We start from the raw sequence: 19,105 nt of genomic DNA, 5'->3' as shown, positions 1-19,105 counted from the left end.
GCTTCTTAGATGCTTTACTGAAACATCTCGTTATAAAGAGAAAAGCAATTAAAATGACTGACCTCTTCTCCATCAATGCCATCCAGACCCATTTCTCCCAGTTCACCCTGCAGAAGAGAGGCGAGGGGCAAATGCTCACTGAGGGAAAGGGGAACAAGGAGGGGGATACCAATGCGTCCATAAGTTCACACTCATGGCCAAGGCATAAGGAAATAGCTCCATACCTTCTCTCCTGGGAATCCCCGAGAACCCTAAAGAGATCAGAGAAGGGAGTTACTCCACTTTTGCCCAGTTCATCACCGTGGGATGTGGTGAGGAAGGGGGGCTGTGCTTGGTGGCAGACCCAGAGCCAGGACCAGGGCAGGACAGGCAGGGCGTGCTGCACCAGGGTTTGGCTGTCCCTTATTTCTCTTATACCAATTTTCTTCTTCAGCTGCCTCCTCAATGCTCGTGCCAAGACGAAATATGTGCATGGTGTTTAGCTAGGTGATTGAATAAAACAGCTTACTCCTTAGCCACAACTCTTTCTCCACTGACTTTCTGTTCTCCCTGCACCCATTTTTATATTAATTCAGATCCAGTCTCAGTGCCTTTGTCCAAGGCTGGACAGCTTTTTAAAGAGACTCAGTATCTCAGCTGCAACTAATGGGCTTGGTTCACGCACTCCTCTGCTCCTTGCCAGAGGACCCTACGGTCAGAGCAAATGGTAGGAAACATCCCCTTAATATCGCTGAATATTTCCCATAAATATTATACATTTCACCACCTTTTCTGGCTTGTGGCACGGCTGCTGTCCTGAACCATTTGCTCAGTGTTCCTCTTCAAAGCAGCGGCTGTGGCTCACTTCTCTCCTTCCTCCCCAACAGCAGATTTCCATCCACATGCTGTCCCAGCCCTGGGCCAAGACACGCACACACCACTTCTTGGTGTTAAGAACAAATCCATCTCTTCTTACTTCTTTCCCTAGAGCCAGACTGCAGAAAATAAATCAGCCTGGGTCACTGGGCTGCCCTTTTGCTCTTCATAGCAATTCTAAAGCCATGACACCTGCTGAAAGTCTTGGTGCTTGGCCAGGTGGACACCACCACTTGAGTGGACTTGGCGGCTGTTGTGTGACATCCCAAAGCAGCAGGAGTTGCCCTTGGTGGACTCACACCAGCTGGACTCTGGGTCTGCTCCATGCAGGCTCCTTCCGCACGTACCTTGGTTCCTCTGTGCCCGGGGCATCCCTGGAAACCCTGCGTCCCGTTCACACCTGGTGGTCCACGCTCACCCTGTTGCATGGAGGGTAAAATGCAATGGTCAGGGTTTCCCTGCTGAGTGCCTTTCTTCAACTAACTGCATGCATCAGCAAGCGCAGGAGGTGGCTTGGAAGCACAGGAGCAAACAGAGCATCAGGGTTTGAAAGGTCAATGCCCAGCCACCCCACCATCTTCTGCCCGCAACCTTCCTCATATAAAGACCAACTGCAAGTCTTCATCTCCGAGAGAGAAACATCCTTCCCAAGCTCTCAGCTATGGAATAACTTTATAAAACTTCTCCTTCAAAAATAAAATGACAAGACAAAACCCTCAGAGCTCTGCATAGATGTCTAATCTCATCCTGACCTTAAAGCCCCGGGAAAACATTGCATCACACGTGATATCTGACAGCAGCGTTTGGCCTCTGCCTCTGCTATTGGAAAAGCGATGAGCACCACCAGCCCCTTGGCCTCAGCTTCACCTCCCAGGCCTGATGCGTGGGGAGTTGTTTTCTCCAGGGGTGATGTGGGATTCATGAAGTAAGAGTTTGGATGAAACAGTGCTAGTAAGAAGTCATGGGACTCATGTTGTCTGCCACTGTGATGGATAGAAACACCCCTTCTTGGTCCCATTCTTGGACTAACTCAAATCTTTCAGCTGCATTTGGTATGGATAACTTTGGCACAGGCTGCAGCTTTAATGAAGTTGGGGATTTTATTGTGCTCACAGGCATTTGGAACCAGCTGCAAACATTCCCACCTGCCTTGGAGGAATAGCACAGAGCTGGGTCACATCAAATAATGGGCTTTATTCCCCCCATCATGCCTTCTCCAGCTCTCAAGGAGCTTCTTACTGACCTTCTCCCAGGAGCAGCTGGGACCAGCAACTCAGGCCATCGGATGGGGGAAACACAAAGTTTTGCTTGCTCTCTCATGTAATCCATGCCCACATCCCCAGCAGAAAATATTTAGTGAAAAAGCCTCCAAACGCTTCAGTATGGTGAGATACCTTATTTCAGCAGTACCATGCAGAGCAGGAGCAATCACTCACCGGTCCTCCTTCATCACCAGGATAGCCTCCATAGCCGAGATCACCCGTGGTACCCTAGAAGACAACAGAGATGATCCTGCATTTCTTTCATAGTTCTGTGATCTTCCTCTAAATTGATATTAAGATTTCTCTAGATTTGCACAGAGCAGCTGCTTGGTCATCTGTGTAAACAATTTAATAAGAGAAACCATCTCCCCTTGACATTCCTAAACTCATTCACCAGACACTTCACTCCCTCTTTCCAGCCACTCATCCCTGCCCTCTTGGTTGTTTTACAACACAGAAGCTGTGAGGAAAGGGAAGGAGAGCAGCTCTCAACTGCTGTGCATGGCCCAGGGCCAGTTTTAAAATGGGGGAGTAAGTGGAGATGACCTCCCTGTTAGCATCACCCATTACAATGCATGCAGCCCACACCTCACCCATCCATCACCACCGTGGTGGACAATGACTTTGCACAGGGAGCCTTCATCCCCAGATGAAGGGACCTACCTTTGGTCCTATGGGGCCTGGCACACCTCTGTCCCCTCTCTGCCCTGAGCACTTGCATGGGACCTTGCAGCACGTCCTCTCTGCGATGTTGTCCTGCAGCAAAATGCACATGACACAATGGGAAGGTGTTAGAAACCTGGCAAAGCCCCAACACCGTTAACTCGTGCAAGCCCTCAAGTCTGTGCAATGGCTCCTGTGCCAAGCATAACATCAGCCCAGCAGCATTTTGGGGTCTCTGCCTCAAAACACCCACAACAGCAGGAGAAGGAGGTGTGTTTTGGCAGACCAATTAGGTTGCATGGTTAGGAGGCAGCAGTAAACATTATCTTTTGGACATCAGAGGCAAGGGTTTAAATGGGAACTGCATGAGGCAGAATTTGTAGAGAGCATTTAGTAGGAGATCAGTCCCCAGTGCGGTGCCTGTCACCAAAAAGAGCAATTTCATCTCCAAAGAAACAAATCCAGGCTGTGGAATAGGCCATGAGAAAGTCATTGCAATAAGTAGCTCACCAGCAACCCACAGGCTGAGAACATTTTACAAGCACACAGCAAAAGAGGAAAAAGAAAAAAAAAAAGAAAAAAATATAGATATGGATTCAGAGAAATCACAGCTTGGTTTTGCATCATCCAATAGGAAGAAAAAAGTTATTTTCTCTGCCAAGTACATTGCTGGCTGCAAACATTTCCTGCCAGCTTTGCACATTTACATTTTGAAAGGATTTTCCTAGGCAACTGAATTACTTGGGGATGGGCTGAAGAGTAGCTCTTAACCCAAAACCCAAGGTTCATTCCCAAGTGGCTGCACTTTGATTTGCAAAGAAAGGCCCAGCAAGGTTACCACAGGGATCAGTGGTTAAGCCCAATCTTATTAAATCTACTGGAAAAGGAGCTTAATGCTGCTGGTAGCAAATGTGAAGTTGGGAGGAACTGGACATACCGAGGTTGATAGCAAATTAACTCAACAAACTTGAGAGGGACTACATACATGGGAGGGAAGAAAATCTATGAAGAAGAAAGAATAACTCCTTCATGTGTTAAAAGCATGTCTGAAATACAGGCAGTGTATCAACTCAGGGAAAGAAACCTAGAAAGCAGTCCCTCTGCAAGAGATTTAGCACTGACAAGGCATGACAGTGCATTACCCATAAGGTTAAAAAAAACAACAGCATAAATGTGGGTGGAGGGTGGGCCTTTTGACACAGCAGCTTTTGATGGCATCTTATCCCATCCCATTCGACCTAATCCCATGTTCTGTAGCCTCAGCTGGAGTAGGGCTTCTCCAGGAGTAGTATGAGACGAGGCAGCGCCATGATCTGCTCTTAACATAATTTTCTGTGGCATCTGTAAAAAGAGCTGACGTGAGGTAGGGAGGGGAGAGGACCAGAGCCAAGAGAGTGTAATTCAGCCACGGTTCAGCCCCGCAGGACATCCAGCCGTCGGCTTTCCTCCAGCATTACAAGGCAGTGCTGCCTGTGCCAAGTTACTTACAAGCTGCTCTGCCAGCTCGAAATCCAAGTCCAGCAGATTAACTCTGAGTGGTCTGTTGTAGGTGAACCCACGACCAAACTCCAGCTGCATCACTTTGTCAAAATTGCTCACTCGGTCCAGCCCGACGAAGATGAGAGCATTGACACCTGAAAGGGGGAAAAGCAGAAGAGGTTGCATGATGGGGCAAGGTGCTCTGCAGAGCCTGCACACCCTCCCCTGTAAGGTTGGGTCATCATCTGCCTCTTCGACTGCAAGCAGAGCTTATTCAATTGAGAACAAGCATCTTTAAGCACATTCAGTGCAAGTTAGCCACATGCTTAGGTGCCAGCAGGCAGCTGAATGTGACAGAAGGCAACGAAGAACAGCAAGTGCATGTAGAAATCATGAAATCCTTATTCGTTACTATCAAAAGCTGGTGAACTGATGAGAAATGGTTGTAAAATGGGCCTCATGTTAAAATGGACCATAATCACTGCCTTGAAGAGTAAAAAAGTTACCTTCTGTATGCAAAGCAGACGAAGCAGCCTCCAGCTGATCTATGGAGTCATCTGCACCATCAGTAAAATGAATTATGACCTGGGAAAGAAATTTATGTTAGGACCCAGAACATTTCAGGTATGAAACACAATCACTGCAACCTGAAGGGCCTTCTTCCAAGGGATGCTTTGTCTGAGAGGAGATGGGGGAATTGTTGTGCCCTTTCCAGCCCACAAAGCTTTGAATGTCTGTGCCAGGTTTCTGTACATTGCATCATGCAAGTGTTTGTTGCATGAACAGGGAAACATCTGGAAAGCAGTAGTTTGCAACCAAGCAGTGCTCATGGATACCAGCTGCAGTGATGTTCAGCAATTGTCAGGACAGGACCTTGACAATGCAGGGAGAGTGCAGGAAACAAGTAGGGCTGAAGTGACCAAATTTATTATGAATAAATTTATTTAATGATTTTTATTATTATTTATTAATGAATTTACAGTTGCTTTACCAACTAAAATACATCAGAAGTCAGCTTTCCTGGCCAACACCATCCCAGTGGCTTTGGTTTTGACTTACTTTGGTGCTGCCAGAGGGTGCGGATCTGAATTTATTCAGGTAGGACTTCAGCGTATCTGCTGTGAGGAAATAGGGCCCACGGGTGCGCATGCCTTGAAACTTCTCGAAGAGCTCAGGCTGGTACTCGGAGAAGTCCAGTCCCTCCACGGGTCCCCCCTGAGCCTGGGCCATGATGGCTACCCTGACGTTGGGTGCCTGGTTGCCAGTGCAGCTGATCTTCTGCATCTGCGTTATTCTGTTCAGCACAGACTCGACTCTGGACTCCAGACCTCTCTGGGAATTGAATATATTTTGGCCAGGGCCAACATCTGTGACATCGAAGCCAAGTATCACATCTAAGTCGCAATCTGAAAGGGAAATGCAGAAAGAGAGGAGGGCAATACCGTTGAGCAATAAAATTGCTTTTCAAGTAATGACTTTCCTAATTATTCTGTTAGTCATTAGAGAAGATATTTTCTGCATCAAGCACTGCTGCCATTTGATACACAATTGCCTTCTACTTCCTTTCATCATAGCAATGATAACCTGGGAAAATCTGCATTTTATTAATTTTAAATTTTTTTTCCTGTGCAATTGTTGCATAGCATTGCGAGGAGCTGACTAAATCAAGCCCAACAGAAATTTTCATTTTCATCAGGCAGCCAAGACTGCTGCTTTCTCTCCGCTGCGTGAAAACCTGTCAGCACTTGCACAGTGTGCATGCACCTTCTGCCTGTGCTTGACCGTCTTCCAGTCATGGGGATATAGAGGGAGGTGACAACCAGGTGACTGATCTCAAGTCCCTGAAAGGTGTAGCTAGGATTTCTATGGGATAGCTGGGAATTAGGGCAGAAAGAGGCACTGAAGTTGCTCAGCCTTAGCTAGTGATGCGATGCACAGTCTGCCTTTTGGCAGGAATATTTAGCGTGGGCTTGGAGCCACCCTGCAGCCAGTGAGCTGCCCATTGGTCTGGAGCACGTAGAAATCGAACTCTTGGATGCCTTTCATCTAGATTTAATGTCTCCTGCACCTACCTAGGCTTTCAAACAGGGAGGTGTTGAATTTTCTTTGATATTAATCACATTGGTGCTGCGCTCAGGAAGCACTCATGGTTACCACCAGCAGCGGTTTGCTTTTCCCTGCTCTCAGTTTTTTATCTTGGGTGGAGCTGCTGCTCAGCTCAGGGCTCCTGTGGCTCTCCTTCAGCTTCTCCAGAGGTTCGGGAGATGCCTTTGCTCAAAAGCCAGAGGGTTGAGCTGTGATCAGTTGTGCTGGGAGTAGGACTTGCTGTACCATAGTAAGTTAAACCAGCTGCTGGGATTCTGGTTTGACAACAATACCAGCTCACTTACTCAGCCCAATTCCCCTTACTTGGCTTCTGAAGTAGCCAAATCATGGGATTCCTTGTTAAGGCAATTTTACCTTAAACTGCAACTGCTTGTGCCCTAGCTTTTTCTCGTAAACCTGTCGCGAGATCAAGTGGGCACCCTGAATGATCAAGCAAAAGAAATTCTGATTTCCAGCACACGATGCATGCCAGGGACTGAACGGCCAAGAAGTGCCATGATGGCACCTCTGCAGTGACGGTACACCAGTTGCTCACATGCTGAAACACAAAACCAGGCAGCTTTCGTACCAAAGGTTTTCAGCCTACCACCACGTTCATGAAGGAGGTCTGAGCCCACGCTGCACCTCCAGCTATAGGCAAAGCACAAAAGCAGGCTAGACAAGTCCATCAAAATGTGTTCAATATTAAAAGCCACCCTCGGGAATGACCTGAGCACATTATGAAAGGATCGTGCTTACCTCTTGTAACATCCGTCGGTCCTAGGCACAATTTCTCCTCCATAGCAGCTTCCAGTGTAACCAGGACCTGCTCGTTCAGCTCAGACAGCTCCTGAACTGTGGACACTCTGAAACCTGTAGCGCTTTCACTGGCCAGCCTGCTGACTTCCTTCAGATCGATGTTTCTCACGCCAACCGCAAATACCTTGACGCCTTTCTGTGCAATTTCCAAGGAGGCACTCGGCCCATCATCTGTGGACTTCCCACCCGTGACAATGAAGGCAATCTGGGGCACCCTCTGGTCGATTCGGCTGCCAGCCTCTTTCACAAAATGTTTTGCCTGGAGGTGCTTTATAGCTGCGCCAGTGTTTGCCACTCGGCCGCCTTTGTAGATGACTTTGTTGATGGCATCTAAAATCTGAGGTTTGGTGGAGTAGTCCTTGAGGAAAAACTCGTCGGTGACATCTGAGTTGTACTGGGCCAGTCCTACCTGGATAGAGTCGCCATCCCTATAAATGGCGTCCACCACAGAGTAGACAAACTGGATAACTTCCTGGAAGTTATCTCTCCCCAGATTGATGGAGCCATCCAGCAAAAACACAATGTCAGCCTGCTTTTTACCTCCTGAAAAGATCACAAAGAAAACACAGTTATTAATAATTTACGGCATCTATAATATTTAAGATGCTCAGTGCTTTGTGAAGTAGCGTTGCGTTTCTCTCCCGTTTCTACCTTTTTAGTTTCATTGGTCTTTGGCACGATTTTACATCTGTACAAGAAGAAAAGTTTCATACAACACTTATGACACTTCATACATTACTTGTTTTTGTGATAGACACCCTCATCTCATTTCAAATTTAATTCTGCTCTTTCCTATGTTCAACAAAATCTTCAAAGTGTTCTTTAAATCAATGCAGCTAAAGGGTTGAGAATCAAAAGGTGTTATTATGGAACCATTTTCACATTACACAAATTCTATCTGTGCTCTATCCAGAAAAGTCTACAGGATGAATAGCAGCAGTCTTACCAGGTACTAAATATCCAGGGGTTTCTGTTGTAGGTATCGGAAGCTCTTCAAGAATACTCTGCACCTTCTTTTCTAAAGTTGGGAGTCCCGTGAAGTCCTGTACCACAAGCACGCGCTCAGGATCATTGGTAATGATCTGCAGCTGGTCCCTGTCCACATTCCTGGCTCCAACACCCAGAGGTTTAATGTTCGATGAAACAATCACATTAGCAGGCCTGTTCACGTCATCCTGGGACCGGTCTCCAAGGATGACGATTAGGTGCTGAGGCACTCCATCTTCTATCCTGCTTCCTGCAGACTTGATGAAGTAGTTCTTCACCACGTAGTCGAGGGCTTTGCCAGCATTCACAGGGGACCCCCCTCTAAGCCTCAAGCGGCGGATGGCTTGCAGGACGGCATTTTTGGACTTGTGGGTCTTCAAGTAGAACTCAGGGAAGACATTATTGCTGAACTGCACCACGCCAATTCGCACTTTGTTTGGCCCAACTTCCAGCTGCTGAACAATTCTGCTGATGAAATCCCGAATGTGAGCAAGCCCATCAGGCCTAACGTTGTCAGAGCTGTCAATGAGGAAGACTATGTCCTTTTCATCACCAGAAATATCTGCAGGGAAGCAAGAAGAGAGGAAATTATTTGTGTGCCAAGTCTTTGCTTAAGCTTTTCTGGAGTATTTCTGTGCTATCTGCTCTCGTGTGATGTAAAATTGCACAGCATATTTTAGCCAACTTTAGGCATGGTGTTTCAGGGAGCCTCTCCAAAAGGGCTTGTGTGCAAGCGTGCATGTGTGTGTTAACAGTCTGCCTAATATTCAAAGCATGCATTACTCAGACCCTTATCTGTTTCATTCATTAACACTCTCCTCTGGATTTGTCAATGTTTCCAACTTCATTTTGCCCCAGATTTAAGTCTCTTTCCTATAGAGATGCTAAATGGAAATAGGCAATTGTACACATTGAGGTATTTGACTTGAAAATCAAAATAGGTAACGTATTTAGGTACTTGACTTGAAAATTGTAAGTTATAATGTATTTAGGTACTTGGGCAGAATTTCCACATATCTAAAAGTTTCCTTCTAAAACTGTACATGTGCTACACCTTTGCTTTTAACTGAGGAAAACCTTGGTTTATAGAGAAGGGATGGAAAGGTATTTACACATTTGGGCAACATTTACTTGAATAGCAACCCAGAGGCAGCTGGTGTTGACAGAGCCTTACCTTCGCGGATTTGCACATCTCCCAGCAGCCGTCTGATTTGGTCCCCAGTCAGGGTTTCAATAGGAGTCAGCAGCTTCTGCTCGAGGCTGGGAAGTTCCTGGAAACTGGAGACTTGGAATACATAATCAGGACTAAGGGAAATCTGTACCATCTCCTCAGGATCCACATTCTTCGCTACTACCATGGGTGCCACGCCCACTTGTTTGACTTGGAGTGATGGGTACTCTAAGTCATCGTCGGACTTGCGGGACGAGAGGATGATCAAAAACTGAGGGATGCCCTCCTCTATGCGGCTCCCGGAGGGCCGAGTGAAGATGGTCTTTGCCACAAACTCAAGGGCCTCCCCTACGTTCACCTGTTGGCCACCCTGCGGCCGCAGCTGCCTCACTGCACTCTGCACCTCATCCTTGGTGGAGTGGGCATTGAGCAAGAACTCCACGTGGGGATGCTCGCTGAACTGGACCACTGAAATCCTGGTGGTGTCAAAGCCCACATCCAAGTTGTTCACTATCCTCTCAATAAGATCACGGATCAGGTAGAACTCCTGGGCGGCATACCGGGAGCCGTCAACCATGAACACGACATCCCTCTTCACACCCGCTGCAGGAAAGAAGGCAGCAGTCAGAAGAGACATCAGGCATTGCTTATGAAGAGCAGCTAAGCTCATCATCTACATCACTGGCCCATGCCTTTGGCCATGGGGAGGATGCTTATTGTTCCGCTGCCTGCGATATCTCCTGGGAGCCACAGCAGGCAGCTCTGGGTTCAACCCAGAGGCAGGACCAGTCTGCTAGGCACATCCCCAAGCAGTGCAAGAACAGCAACTTCCAGAGCAAAGGAAGCAAGATGGAGCAGGGGAAACCTGCAACAATCATTCCTTGTGGGATCTCCACCAAAGGAAACGTAGCCTGGTGATGGCCCTTACTCAGGGCAGGTTGCCAGGCAGCATGGGGTTGTTTTACACTCAGTACAATTAGTTCTCTAGGAAAGCTTCTATCCTATTGTTCTCTCAGCTTCTGCCTTTCCAGGATGACTTTTTGCTTCCTAATAAAATGTTTTCTGCAGTGGTAGTTCAGGTCAGAGCCTGAATTATCACTGAATATCACACTGGTAAATGGGGATGGAAGAAAGCAGTCTGGCTCTGAAGGGAAGGAACAGATAGAGTAGGATGGTGGACTTCAGAGGGACTGATCTGGGGTGGGCACCCTTCATCCTAGGCATATGCTGGCTGGATTTCATTCCAAGCAAGACCAAAAATGGAAGATCTGATCCTTTTCCTGATGCCTGCTTCCAGTTTCCCTTCCCCCAGTGAATGAGTGTGGCAAATGTAAGACATGTCAGCAGGTCTTACATTTAGCAGAAAGCTGACCTTGATTTATAGTGGTGTGAAGGTGTCCCTGTAGCATCTAAATGATGCAATTTCCATTCCAGGAGGAATAGCATGGACTTAAAATCCATCAACTTAAAATAACATTAAGGTCATAGCATTCACTTTGTGGGTCTTCCATGTGAATACAACATGGACCACCTTGAGGGACTGGGCTTAAAGGTGGCTCAGCTTGATTACATAGCTCCTACCAACCCTAAGTACATCAACAGTAAGACCAAGATGGACTTGGAGTCTTAGCTGTGACCATCTTTGCTTTTCTCAGTTTGTGTTGCAACCATGATGTTACTAAACATCATATTTTGCCACTGGCTGTTGGTGCACACACAAACATCTCCTCACCTGGGCTGGGTGATGTAAAAACCAGATCAGGGGCAAGTGACTCTATCTCTTTCTTGGTCAGCCGGATGACTCTGTTCGAGACGACCTGTTGCACCGTATCCAGCTGGCTGAAGTCAGGCACAGATATAGCAAAATCTGGGAGAAAAGAAATCGTCTGCAGCTCTGTGAGGTCGGCATTTCCAATCCCGATGCCGAAGGGCACCGTGCCACTTGTCTTCAGGACCACCGAGGGCCTCCTCACATCATCCTGGGACCGGTCAGCAGTCAGCAGAATCAGGAACTGCGGGACACCCTCTGCTATCCTGCTGCCACTCGACACCGTGAACACATTCCTGATGAGATAGTCAAGGGCTGCTCCAGTGTTCAGAGGAGATCCTCCCATAACCTTCAGCTCCTGGATGGCACTGATGAGATCTGCTTTGTCTTCGTGGGTGTCAAGTAAGAATTCTGGTTGTATGACATTGCTGTATTGTGCAACGGCGACACGGACCTTGTCACGACCAATATCCAGGCTTTCAACAACTCTTTGGACAAATGTCTTCAGTAGAGGGAAACCTCTTCTGACACCATCCGAGCCATCGATTAGAAACACCACATCCTTCTTCTCACCTCTCTCAACTACTGTTTGAGACAAGTAAGGGAAGGGGGGAATAAGTGAGATTCTCTTTTGCAGTGATTATTATTCTCCGCATAAATTGAACTGAAGGAGTACAAAAGCTCGGGGAGGGGGAAGCGAGGTGTCAGGATGGATGGTTCAGTTCCTTTGCCATCAGATGCAATCCCTGGTGAAGAGGCAGATGGGTGGAAGTCGGTGGAAACCGCAGTGCAATGCATGCCGTGCCTTACCCACCGAGTCATAGAATCATAGACCCATAGGAAATAGGGTGCCAAGGGACCCTGGGTGCCATCTCCTACCTAAGGCTGGCAGAAGCCATCTGCTCCCGAGGGGGCTGGGAATCTGGCACATGGTTTTGCAATGTGCAACAGGAGTCTGAAGCATCATGGATCTTTTGCTCCCAGAGAAAAATGAATTTCTGAACGAAATGGCATGCTGCAGAGAAGGCGCTCACAAGGAGCTGGCGAAGAGAAGGAGAGAAAAGATTTTCTGAGGTATTACTGAACTTAGAAATTAATAATCCTGCACATGCTCAGACAAAATAAGAATTTTTCTGGAAAGGACATCCAACTGAAAATGCAGAAATGCTTTTCTGAAATGCTTTTCTAAAATGCTAGACACTGATTTTTTTTTTACTAACTTCAAGCACAAAAAAATGCTAATTGTGACTAAACATTCTTTTTTTAAAAAAAAAACAAGACTGTGAAACATCAAAGATCAGAGAACTGTTGACATGTTCTGCTATAGGCTAACAGAATTGCAAAGCTTTGGCTCAGCCAAGCAGAAAACATCACTGCCTCTCAAACACAGCAACTGATGGATGACATCCCCAGAAGTGCTGTTGGCTTGTTTATAGCAGGGTCAAGTAGGACAAGCAGGAGCATGATCCATCCCTCTGAAGAAAGTCTTAAATATCTGCTTATGGATGCTAAACATATAAAGAGTTAACAAGGGCAGCTGAAGTCTTAATGCAGACTTCAGATCAAGTTTATTACTTAAGAGGAATGTTGGAAACTTGGTGGGTTAATGCATAGGACTGGAATATTAATATACTTGTGTTGAGCAATACAGGTAGCAAGAAGGAGCAGACATTGCCTGGTGTATCCCAGTTCCATACACTTCCTCTAAAGTTTAGGAGCAGGGGAAGAGAGTCCTATCAAAAGTGTCTGGGTAGCAGATAAAGAAGAAAAAAATATGGGTACTCTTATGAGGTGGCTCTCTTTTAGCCAAGAATACTAGGAAAAGTAGGTGGATGCACTATTTGTGAGCAATTAGCACAATTATTCACAGCACTTGGTGGTCAAAGCGATTCCAAATGATCTTGACAAGACAGAAACGGTGTGAAAAGTGAGGATACAATTCAAGATCACTAGTTGCACTCTTCTATGTTGAGGCAGAAGTTGCACAAACACGGGAAGGGTGATGACTCCACATGGAAAGGATGGGGTAAAAGATGACCAGGGGACACCATTGTTACACTCTGGTCATTTGGAGCAAGCTGATGTTGGAGGGACAAGAGTGAAAAGCTAGAAAAATCTACAAGACCTACAAGGAAAGATCGAATGATCTAGGTACACAGCTGGTGACATGAAGGCCAAGACAAGACATACATGGCAAGCTTAAAGTAAATGAAACGCTGTCACACAAAACTCACAAATCAGCTGACATCTGTATCCTCTTGAGTTGAGGGAGATGTAAAAAGGCTTAAACTATGACTAGAAAAGCTGAGGTTTGACACTAAGGAAAAGTATCTACTGACAGAGATAAAAGCAATTGAGCAGATTGATTATGGAGGCTGGGAAATCTCCTCCACTGGAGGGTTTTCAGAACAGATTAGACCAATGTCAGCTCATTCTGGACAAGAAGATCCCATTGGGGACAAGGGTATGTAACAGATGGCACCCTGAGATCCCTTCCATCCCTACTTCTTTTTTATGTTTCTATGATTCTAAGTCCATCTGCCCAGAACTTTTACAGAGAGATGCCGTAGATGTTATTACACTTTTCCTTGTCCCCACCTGCTGTTGGGAGACAGGTTAATTCTCAAATTAGGGCTGTCTCAGGAAATCACACAGCTGGCCATGCATAATTCCCAGTACTGCAGTGTGAATTTATAATTGTGGCCGTGTGATTCTTTTTACATATTTTTTTTATTCTTCAAATTAATCCATACTCATCTGCTGAGCTTGTAACGGTAACTGAGTAAAGAGCATCTAATTTATTGTGTAGGTACAAAATGTAGAAACTGCCGTCATATCCTGTAAGAAATAACAGAGCAAGAGTGAATCCAGTGTGCTGCAGTGCTCCTTACTCCCTACCACTCCTCCAGAAAAGGGAGGACGGAAAGAGAAATCGAGACAAGCCTTAATTTGCTTCTTCTAGCCCTTGCCCAACATTGCACATCAATTTACACAAGATCTCTGGGGCAACGACTCTCTTTTGTTTCAGGTTTATACCATGTTTTACACACTGGTAACAGCACCTACTGCAACTCTTGCAGCCAAACAAAAGGCTTTTTCCTTACTCATCTTTAGAATTCAGTTTGGACCTTAATGCTCTGCTGGATCAGGGTCTGACCAGAAGAAAATCCAAGTACAATAGCAGTTTCTACATAATTGTTTTAAACATCACCAGATACAATTGCACCAGTTACCAAATTGAAAGGGGGCATGTAAGTGGTGTCTTTCAGCCTCTTGGAAACCCTGGGGGTCCCTGTACCTGTTGGCTGAAGCTGAATAGTTTTCAACAGGTTGACTATGTTTGGCTGAAGCTCTGAAATCCGAGGGAGGGAGTCAACATTCAGAATGAATTGTGGGGCGTAAACGATCCTTTCCAGCTCTACGGGGTCAGCATTTTTGGCTTTGATAGCAAAGGTCACAACTCCAGCTTGCTTCAGAGCATCTGATGGTTGCTCCACATCGTCGGTTGATCTCCCAGCAACAAGGAGGACCAAAAACTGAGGAACACCTTCTTCAATCCTGCTTCCAGCTTCCTTCACGAACAGCCTCCTTATAGCTTCATCTAGCGCAGCTCCAATGTTCAGTTGCTTCCCAGTTTTTATCTTCATCCTTTTCACTTTGAGAAGCATGTCTTGCTTAGACGGGAGTTCAGCAAAGTCAAATTCAACTTGGATGGTGTCACTGAATTGAGCTACAGCTACTCGTGTGGCATCGGGACCCACGTTCAGGTCAGAAATGACTTTGTGTACAAAGTCCCGGACGGCAGGAAAGCTACCCAAGAGGTTGGCTGAGCCATCAATCAGGAATAAAATATCTTTCTTGCTTTCTAGAATAAATTCACAAATGAAAAGAGGGGAAAAAAAGATATGAAGGCATTTTTCTTCTTAAAAGTCATCCTAGAAACTTCTCTGCAAATTAGCTGGATTTCAATACGCAACGCAAGTGATTTTCATTTACCAAAGTGTTCAAATGTTACAGGACTAAACAGTACCTTAGACTTATTTATCTGAGGAAGAAGGGAAAGCAAGGACACCTCTATCCTAAGACTTATTGAGTCAGGCACCAGATAGTCATATCATATATTGTATCACATCATATCAGTCATATCATAAATTGGCTGTTTCAGATTAGGTCAGTGATGTTTATGGTCTAGCAGTATGCTGATAATACAGACATGAAGTACAACAGCAGCGGAGGGTTGGGGTTTTTTTTCTATTTAAAGGCTCAGTATAACAAATATGCATTAGTTCATACATACATACACACACAAAGCATTTTCTGTATTCTCTTAAAGTACCTCTCCCATTTCCATCATAAGGAGCATCTAAATACATAGGCGAGTTATGACTTTGGAGGAGAAAAAAAAACTTTTACCTGTTTCCATTTGATGCCCTTTTAATCTCATTGAATACCCAAGGCAAAACCAAACATCTCATATCTGTGTCTTAACATCTTTCATATTAATCTTAATGGTCTCCTTTCCATACTAAACAATCCTGGTTGTTCTTATGTCTTCATATGTACATAGCCACAATAAGGGAATTAGTGAGCAAATACCTGTTTAAAAAGGGTTAAACTTGCCAACAGCTTTTGGGTTTAATATTGGAGGATAACGTTGAATATCGGGAGTCAAATTTAGCCTCTGTGACAGCATGACAACAGCACTTTGACAAAGTGCCTTTGGGGAAGGATTCGGCCATCTGTACCTGACTAGACCTCTGCTCCTCTGTGCTCTTTGGCACAAGCTTAACCTTTCCACACCACAGCTTGTGGCCAAAAGTGCACGCTCCCATTGCCTGAGCTAGTGCAGACAATGCATTTACAGGCTGTGACATTATTATGGCAACAGAAAAGGAACACCTGAGTAAGCAACTGGTGGGCATAGACTCACTCGGATCTTCCTTCAGTCCTGACCTGCCAAAAGACTTAAAATTGTACTGTCTTTAAAGTGTGCTAGCAATGACTTGAACAGTATTAAGAGCTGTCAGTGTCAAGCCACGTATTGATGGTTAAGCACAGCCCTAACCTCTTTGGTGACTCAGGGCCTTGGACAGATGCGAAGGTGTACATTGGGAACAAACAGTCAAGAAAAACAAGATTAACTTAATGCAGTCAACATGAAGGAAGGTAGGTATTACCTGTTGGGGCGAGTGGAACCTCCTCCACACCTCCACTAACATATGTTGTTATAGGCTTATTTAACTCCTGGGGTAAAGCTGCCAGAGCACTGAAATCATCCATAAAATATACCATTCTTGGATTAAAGGCAATCTGTTCAAGTTCTGCCTTATCCGCACTCCTAACTCCAACAGCAAAAGTCAGCACTCCAGCCCGAGCTAATTCATTGGAAACGTGCAAGAAGGGATCGGCAGACCTCCCTGCCATCACCAGGACTAGGACCTGTGGCACTTGTTCATTTATTCTGCTCCCACCAGCTTCCGTGAAGTGATTTGAAAGCACAAAGTTCAGTGCAGAGCCAGTGTTCAGCACTGACCCCCCCTTGGGCCTCAGCTGCCCCATACGTTGAATTATGTCTGATTTGGTTTGGTATGAATATAGAAAGAACTCAGTTTTAGGAGTGTCGCTAAATTGCACTAAGCCAACTCGGATTTTGTCACTGCCGACATCAAGGTAGTTAACTAGGGTGGCAACAAAGTCACGCACAAAGGGGAAGTTGGCATTTCCAACGTTGAGTGATCCATCCAAAAGAAAGATGATATCCCTTTTGGTTACTTGAACTGCAGTAGAGCACAGAAAATAACATGAGACATCACAGAAAACAAAAATAGAATTCTTGTTCATGTGTGCATACAGCATACGCTGTACACGCATGTAAACCTTGTTAGGAGGAAGTGGGGAGAAAAAGAGAAGAGAAAGAGTGTGATCAGCACAGCAGTAACAAGGACCTTGCTGGAAATGACTAAATTGGGCAGGGGAGGTTTATGACTTGTATTGAAAAGTCTTTTAAATGTCAGGTTTATCAATGGGGCTCACTCTCTGTCGTGGCAGATGTTTTCAATGGCTGCTAATGCCAGAGTTGCATGCTGTGGGCCAGAGCCTGAGCCAGCAAAAGGCAGCTTCATTGAGTTTGGTGGAGCAACACTGAATTATGCCTACAGCCATCTTACTTATCTGCAAGTCACCATGCATTTACTTGGGGCTTTCCAAAAAAGCTTTAGGGAACGTTTTTGCTTTCTGGCATCTAAAGTGTGCTTTGACACCCAGCACTATCGCCCCCTTTATTAAGTAATCCCCTGTTCCACAGGGGTGCTTCCATGCATCCCTAGATGTAGAGAACCATGTCCTGTCCTGCAGTGACTTCCATGGTCATGCTGTGCAGCCAGCAGTGGCTGGCCCACGGCACAGACTTAGGCTCCACTTGCATGGGAAAACACTTCTGCCAAGTAACCAATTTGGTTGGTATTTTGAATGGGTATTAAAAATAGCTTTTACTATTAGGCTTAGAAAAGCTGGTCCAGATGAGACTGCAATAGCCGCTTGAGACACCTGCCTTTTTGGCATCTGCATTTGATGCAGCAAACTGCATTTTGATGTCTGCAGTTGTAGCCATCCATTTTGTGGGCTGTTGAAGAGGGAGAAATTTCCCACTTTTGGCAGTAATCAGCTAGTTCTCGGCTCCTTTTTTAAGGTTAAATCCTTCCTGGGCTGTCTCCCAGCATCTGAGACCCAAGACACAGATCTGCAGTGTCACCCCAAAGACACCACAGGATCATGCCCCTGCGTTTTTTTTCTCTAAACACATCATGTCCAGATGACAGACCAAAATGCTGAAACTTTAAATAAGATCTCAGAGAACTGATGAGTGGGCTTATCCAATGCATCCCCCCTGGATGCCTTCCTCCAAATAAGTTATTCGAGAATATATTTATACCCATTGCTAATTCTGTTCATTACCTTTCTGTTTAAAGCATTTACTTATGGGTTTATGTCTATATTCATCCATCTCTCTAGCTTGCCTTCTCCCTGTACGCTTGCTGTCCTATATATAAATTATATAAATACTGAGATATTAAAACCAAAAGGGATAAAAGGGCTCTTTGGAGTACAGGCATTGCTCTCAGATCTTACAGATTGTCTTGGCTTTCTGTATTTTTAATTTTTCCCAGAAAAGTGTCATTCAAGGCCCAGGGTGAAACAATACCTAGCTGAAATGTAACTGACTGCCCAGTGTCAAAATCAGTTATGTTACTAATAACAGGTATTTTATGGAGTAGGATATGATTACTTGCTTACTGTGTATGTGAATAGCTGTGAGTACAGTAGAGCAAAAGGACTGGAAAAAAAGAGAAGCTGCATGAATGAGCTTTAAAGAACAAGGAAGTATAGGAACATTTTTAATTTACATTGAAAAACAAAAATGTCAGGTTTGGTGTATAGCCATGCAAAACTGTATTAGCAGGAAACACATTCTGAAAAAAAGCTTATGAAATGATAAGTCCTGTGATATTCATCTTAATTAAGGACAAGTATTGGCAAACTGATTTTAAAATGTCTCCTCTTCATGTAAATCAGTCATAAGCTTTAATTCTTTAAGGACCCTTTCCAAAACCTCAGTTTCTTTTGCACTGCATCTTATAATTTTAAATTACTTGGAGATACTAGAAAAAATATGGATGTGGGTCAACACCTACTTAAGCCAATGGGAACCTCACTATTAACCTTACTGGCAGCTGGAAGAAGTCCTGTTTTTCTAATGTTTGTATGCCATGAGACAGAAATGCAAGGTTCAAATATGACCCAGCGCAACATTAATTCAACCTCAAGCATCTCTATTGGGAAGAAATCCTGAGAAATTTGGTATAAAATCTCTATGCAGCTAGAACACCTTTTGAAATGCAGGGGAAACTGCCTCAAAAGACATGACTAGCAATTGGATTGCTTCCAAAGTCTACTGATGTCAATGGCAAGACCAAGTAAAAAGAATCCACTGGCTTCACAGGGCTTTGGATCATCTTC

General features: G+C 45.2%; 1 protein-coding gene across 1 annotated transcript in view; it reads right to left on the bottom strand.

Annotated features, from left to right (window-relative positions):
- COL6A3 (collagen, type VI, alpha 3) overlaps positions 1-19,105 on the bottom strand; it is a 54,233-nt gene that overhangs the window by 23,705 nt on the left and 11,423 nt on the right. Inside the window, exons 5-18 of the mRNA XM_010577891.1 lie at positions 16,267-16,866; positions 14,388-14,954; positions 11,054-11,674; positions 9,325-9,924; positions 8,110-8,712; positions 7,104-7,706; positions 5,319-5,665; positions 4,766-4,844; positions 4,269-4,414; positions 2,781-2,873; positions 2,292-2,345; positions 1,203-1,274; positions 225-251; positions 63-107 (exon numbers count right to left, since the gene is read on the bottom strand). Coding sequence (XP_010576193.1) covers positions 63-107; positions 225-251; positions 1,203-1,274; positions 2,292-2,345; positions 2,781-2,873; positions 4,269-4,414; positions 4,766-4,844; positions 5,319-5,665; positions 7,104-7,706; positions 8,110-8,712; positions 9,325-9,924; positions 11,054-11,674; positions 14,388-14,954; positions 16,267-16,866 — 4,457 coding nt within the window. The remainder of the gene's footprint in view (positions 1-62; positions 108-224; positions 252-1,202; positions 1,275-2,291; positions 2,346-2,780; positions 2,874-4,268; positions 4,415-4,765; positions 4,845-5,318; positions 5,666-7,103; positions 7,707-8,109; positions 8,713-9,324; positions 9,925-11,053; positions 11,675-14,387; positions 14,955-16,266; positions 16,867-19,105) is intronic.

The sequence above is a fragment of the Haliaeetus leucocephalus genome, unplaced genomic scaffold, assembly GCF_000737465.1.
Source record: "Haliaeetus leucocephalus isolate CR32 unplaced genomic scaffold, Haliaeetus_leucocephalus-4.0 Scaffold587, whole genome shotgun sequence".
Taxonomy (NCBI): domain Eukaryota; kingdom Metazoa; phylum Chordata; class Aves; order Accipitriformes; family Accipitridae; genus Haliaeetus; species Haliaeetus leucocephalus.
The sequence above is the reverse complement of the archived record's forward strand: the minus strand, read 5'-3'. Positions and strand labels throughout refer to the sequence as shown.